The 4,972-nt window shown below is 36.6% G+C and overlaps 1 protein-coding gene across 1 annotated transcript in view; it reads right to left on the bottom strand.

Moving 5' to 3' along the window:
- LOC106881594 (protein fuzzy homolog) overlaps positions 1–835 on the bottom strand; it is a 938,911-nt gene extending 938,076 nt beyond the window's left edge. Inside the window, exon 1 of the mRNA XM_052968078.1 lies at positions 666–835. Coding sequence (XP_052824038.1) covers positions 666–746 — 81 coding nt within the window. The 5' untranslated portion in view covers positions 747–835. The remainder of the gene's footprint in view (positions 1–665) is intronic.
- Between the last annotated feature and the right edge of the window lie 4,137 nt (positions 836–4,972).

Raw genomic sequence — 4,972 nt, 5'->3', positions numbered from 1 at the left:
ATATGTATGTATACATACATGCATATATACATGCATGTATACATATATGTATACATGCATATATGTATGTATACATATATATATATGTATGTATACATACATATATGTATGTATACATACATATATGTATGTGTACGTATGTATATATTTATTTATATATATGTATGCACATATGTATATATATACATATATATATATATACGTATGTATGTATATACATATATATATATATAACTATGTATGTATGTATATATATGTATGTATATGTACGTATGTGTGTGTGTGTATATATATATATATATATATAGTTTTTTGTTTTGTTTTTCATGTACCATGTATTCGTGCTTCGTTTTATTATTATTTTTTTTTTAGTTGTACACGTTTCGTGACGTCCCGTACCCTCATATACCTATATATATACGCATAGATGTAAGTATGTACCTATACGTATGTATATATGCATATATATATGTATTGTGTAGATATATTTGAATGTAGCTACGTCAGATAAACAAACACCATGAGGAAAATCTTAACACATATCTCGTTACAAAAGAAGTCAAAATATAATTGGAAATTTTCCCATCAAGTAATTAGTGCAGATAGAAAGAAAGTTTCAAAACAATAAGATGAATAAAGTGAAAAAACTTTTCAGTGAAACTTACCGGCCGTTTAGTTCCTTTGTTCCTAGTAAATAGTGGCACACCTCCACAAGTTGTCAAGCACATTAAACTACAAGCCGCCATGGTTGTTATGCTAGCTACTTCTTACACATGCGCACTGACAGCACAACATCGTTTTGATGACCGACCGACCAACCAGTCAGCCTGCCTGCCTGCCAGCTGAGAGAGCGACCTGCTTTGTACAGAGATAAAAAAAAAAAAAACTGTTAGATTAGTCTTGATGACGAAAACTTGGCTATCCTCACCAACCACATAGAAATTTTTTTTTTTTTTTCTGTGGATTTCATTTTCTCTTTTCTTTTTTTTTTCGTTGAGCGTGAAGGATCGTTCTTTGTATTATTTTTATATTATTTTGAGATCTTTTCACAATAAATATAAGTCAATACATACATTACACTCACCCACAAAGGATTATATTATATAAATTTATTATATTATACTGGCTGTTCATAAATTATCTTTACAACTTCCACAATCGCATTGTATCGTCTAAGATGTTTTGTGCAACCGATGGAACCCACGTGTAATGTTCTGATGTTTCTAATAAAACTATTTGTTTGCTAAAATCTCTACTGAGTTATCCTTATTTAAATTTTTATAATTTTTCATATAAATTATGAACACCTGTATATATAATCCTTTCTCCTAAAGGTACAAGAACTGAAATTTTGGAGACGGGGTATGTCGATTATATCGACCCAATATTTCATTGGTACTTATTTAACCGGCCCCGAAAGGATGAAAGACAAAATCGTTCTCGGCTGAATGTTAACTTAGAAAGTAAAGACGGGCGAAATTGCTCTAAACATTTTAGGCAGTGCGCTAACGATTCAGCCAACTAGCCGCCGAATTGAGCTTTTACCTGTAATTTTGAATTTTGTCCCTAATATTATTAATATTATATATATATATATATGTGTGTGTGTGTGTGTGTGTTAAAAAAAAAAAACAACGTGAGGACGTGATACAGATTGTGTTACTAGACGCTCGGGATATATATATATATATATATATATACACACACACACAGACATCCACACATTTATTATATATGTGTCTATGTATTATAAATCCTATTACAAACACAAACATATACACACACTTATGGAGAGAGAAAGGCGAGGGAGAAAGCGAGCGAAGCAGACAGACAGATATAGCGTTGTATAGAATGCTTTGCAGTATTTGTACCAGCTCTTTACATCATGAGTTCAAATCCCACCGAAATTAACTTTGCCCTTCAACTTTTGAGATGGTTAAGTAGTATCATTGCAATGAGTCGGCAAAACTATAAAACTATAAAAGCATCAAATGTACCCTTTTCTGCTGGACTGACAAAGGAGAAAGGGAAACTTGCATACATGGGCAGTTTTAAGTCTCTCACAACAAAACCGAGATCCGTGCTTTCTAGAGGAACATATATGGAGCAGAAACCTATAGTTGGCCATGACTAAAAATCTCTCTCTCTCTCTCTCTCTCTCTCTCTCTCTCTCTCTCTCTCTCTCTCTCTCTTTCTGTAAGAGTTGTCCCGAAATTAAGTCTTATGAGTAGATTTGGTGGATAGAAACTGAAAGAAGCACGTCATATATATATTGGGTCATATTGGGTTATCGATAATTGATGCGATTTTTTTCATACTTCTTTTAGTTTTCAAAATTACGATAAAAAAGAGTTCTTTTTTAATCTAAGATATACACGCCCTCACTTCCTACAATCTTCATTTTCGTTTCCATATTCTTATTCGGTCTCTTTCTCCTTAATTGCTTTTCTGTGCTTTTTAACCGGCTCAGTGTGCCGCAATCAGTACACGATACAGCCTCGTACTTGAAAAATCAAAGTGAACGACTCTCTTGTCAAACCAAAAACCGACCACCATGACTTATTGTGTAGATCACTGGCTCTTGAACTTCTTAGGCCTTAGAGAAAAGCGTGAGACAATTTTATGGACTGAACGTTCGTTACCAGATCATAAAGATAAGTGCACGTTTCATCTCTTTTCACTAGATCGGAAAAACAACATCTCATTTGCTTCAAACGTTCCCAACAGAAGATCGGAGCAGACTTCCATCCCCGTCTCCTTCAAATAAACGTATCAATTGCCGAAGTACCACTTAGCACACACTTTCCGATATCCAAAGTTTTCCTCCATCTTTTGTAGTGCATTGTAAACACAGTCCAGTTGCGCAGCCAGCTCATGGATTCTGATTCGTTGGTCTACGCAAATCAATTCATTCACTCGCAGGCGATTCGTTTCAGTGGTTGCAGTTGATGGTATTTCACTACCAGCGCTAAGCGGTAAAGTAATGGACTTCCGTACAGTCCCGACGGGTAGCATTTCGTATCAGGAAATTAAGCTACAGATATTAAAACACACATCAAGTTCTTAACAAAAGTACTTAAATCAACGTCAAATACGTGAAGCTATTGTGGTTCGGTCATTGTGTCTGACTGGTAATCTAGCGGTTTGGTTTTTTAGTCATCAACATATCACTTCCAGCTTCTTCGACTTCTTTCGTTTACTTTTATATCTTTAGATTCAGCAGCGTTCTGTAAGTTTACTGGAGACAAAATCCATACTCCCACAGAAAAAGAAATAAATAAATGGAACGTCTCGAAACACACTGGTCTTCCACGCATTCCACTTCACGTTCCAGGAATTTGGCGCGAAAACACTCCTTTAGTTATCTCAGGAATAATCTTATTCAGTGTCTGTGGTATTCCAGATTCGGTTCGGATTCTTTTACTCTTTTATTCTTTTACTCTTTTATTCTTTTACTTGTTTCAGCCATTTGACTGCAGCCATGCTGAAACGCCGCCTTAAAGGGTTTTAGAGGAAGAAATCGCTCCCAGGACTTATTCTTTGTAGGCTTAGTACTACTTATTCTATTGGTCTCTTTTTGCCGAACCGCTAAGTTACGGGGATATAAGCACACCAGCATCGGTTGTCAAGCGATAGCGGACACACACACATACACACGCACGCACGCACATACACACACACACATATACGACGGGCTTCTTTCAGTTTCCGTCTACCAAATCCACTCACAAGGCATTGGTCGGCCTGAGGCTATGCTTGAAAACACTTGCCCGCCCAACGTGCCACGCAGTGGGACTGAACCCGGGACCATGCGGTTTGGAAGCAAGCTTCTCACCACACAGCCAATTTCATCACTTTATACTGCCTCATTCCTTTCAATTTGCACCTCAGCAACGGGTAAAAGAAAATGTTGACACTAAAGAATAACAGTTAGTCACTATTGAAATGCCAGTGGGATACCTGGCTCTGCTACAGCCAATCGCTTATTTTATGTTTTCGATTCTTCTTCAAAATCTCGAAATACTGAATGCAGTATTTGGTTTTACAGGATGTCACAAGGCACATGACGGATGCAACGTTAAAGGCTGTAAATTAGTCAGTAATATTCATTTATGAGAGAAAAATTTATCACGCTGGACTTGAATTTACGTAGAGCTTTCAAATAGATTTATGTCATAGCTGATCTTCCGTATCCAAATTTCATAGTTGATTTTCTCCATCTATAAGTCGATTAAAAAAATAAACAATTTACTGATTCTGCGACTAATTTATGCACACCGCAAAGACTACTACAGTCAGCCCTCTTTTCTTAGTCGATTCTACGCCTAACAGCTCGACTTAGTCGATTTCCGGATATCATTCTGTAAGGGACGACCGTGCGAACTCAAAAAAGGAGAAATGGTGACGAATGGAAAAACAGAGGACTCCTTTTATTTAAACATGTCACACGGTCGAACACACAATATTATATATATCAGATATGATATACAAAATGTTATACGACGATAACATAGATGACCAGTAATGAAAGACCACAACTGTATAAGATGAATAACAGAGATATTTATTATGGCGTTAAAGATGTATGTCTGTGTGAGAGTGTGAATGCGACATATAATAACATAATCAAAGACAGGCCGTCATACAAAGAAAAGTGTGTATGTGAGTGATACATGTGTGTATGAGTGTTTACAGCGGATAGAAAGAGAGTCAATAAAACGTGAGCAATTATACCAGTTCTTTAGTACACTATAGGAAAAGTTCTGTATGTGAAAGTGAGGGGGCTGAGTGTGGCATAGCTGATCACTTGTTGTGATGTCGTGGCATCGATGCCGGGCCGTGATTCTTGTTATACAGTTGTTCGTCGCTGGCTGAGAACTCTTGTCTGTTTATTTATCGTGGTGAAGCTGAGTCACCTAACAGAATCGAAGAGAGAGATGTGCCGCGGAGGTTTGGTTTGGTGTACATAGTA

This window comes from Octopus bimaculoides, chromosome 5 (assembly GCF_001194135.2).
Source record: "Octopus bimaculoides isolate UCB-OBI-ISO-001 chromosome 5, ASM119413v2, whole genome shotgun sequence".
Lineage (NCBI taxonomy): Eukaryota > Metazoa > Mollusca > Cephalopoda > Octopoda > Octopodidae > Octopus > Octopus bimaculoides.
The sequence above is the reverse complement of the archived record's forward strand: the minus strand, read 5'-3'. Positions and strand labels throughout refer to the sequence as shown.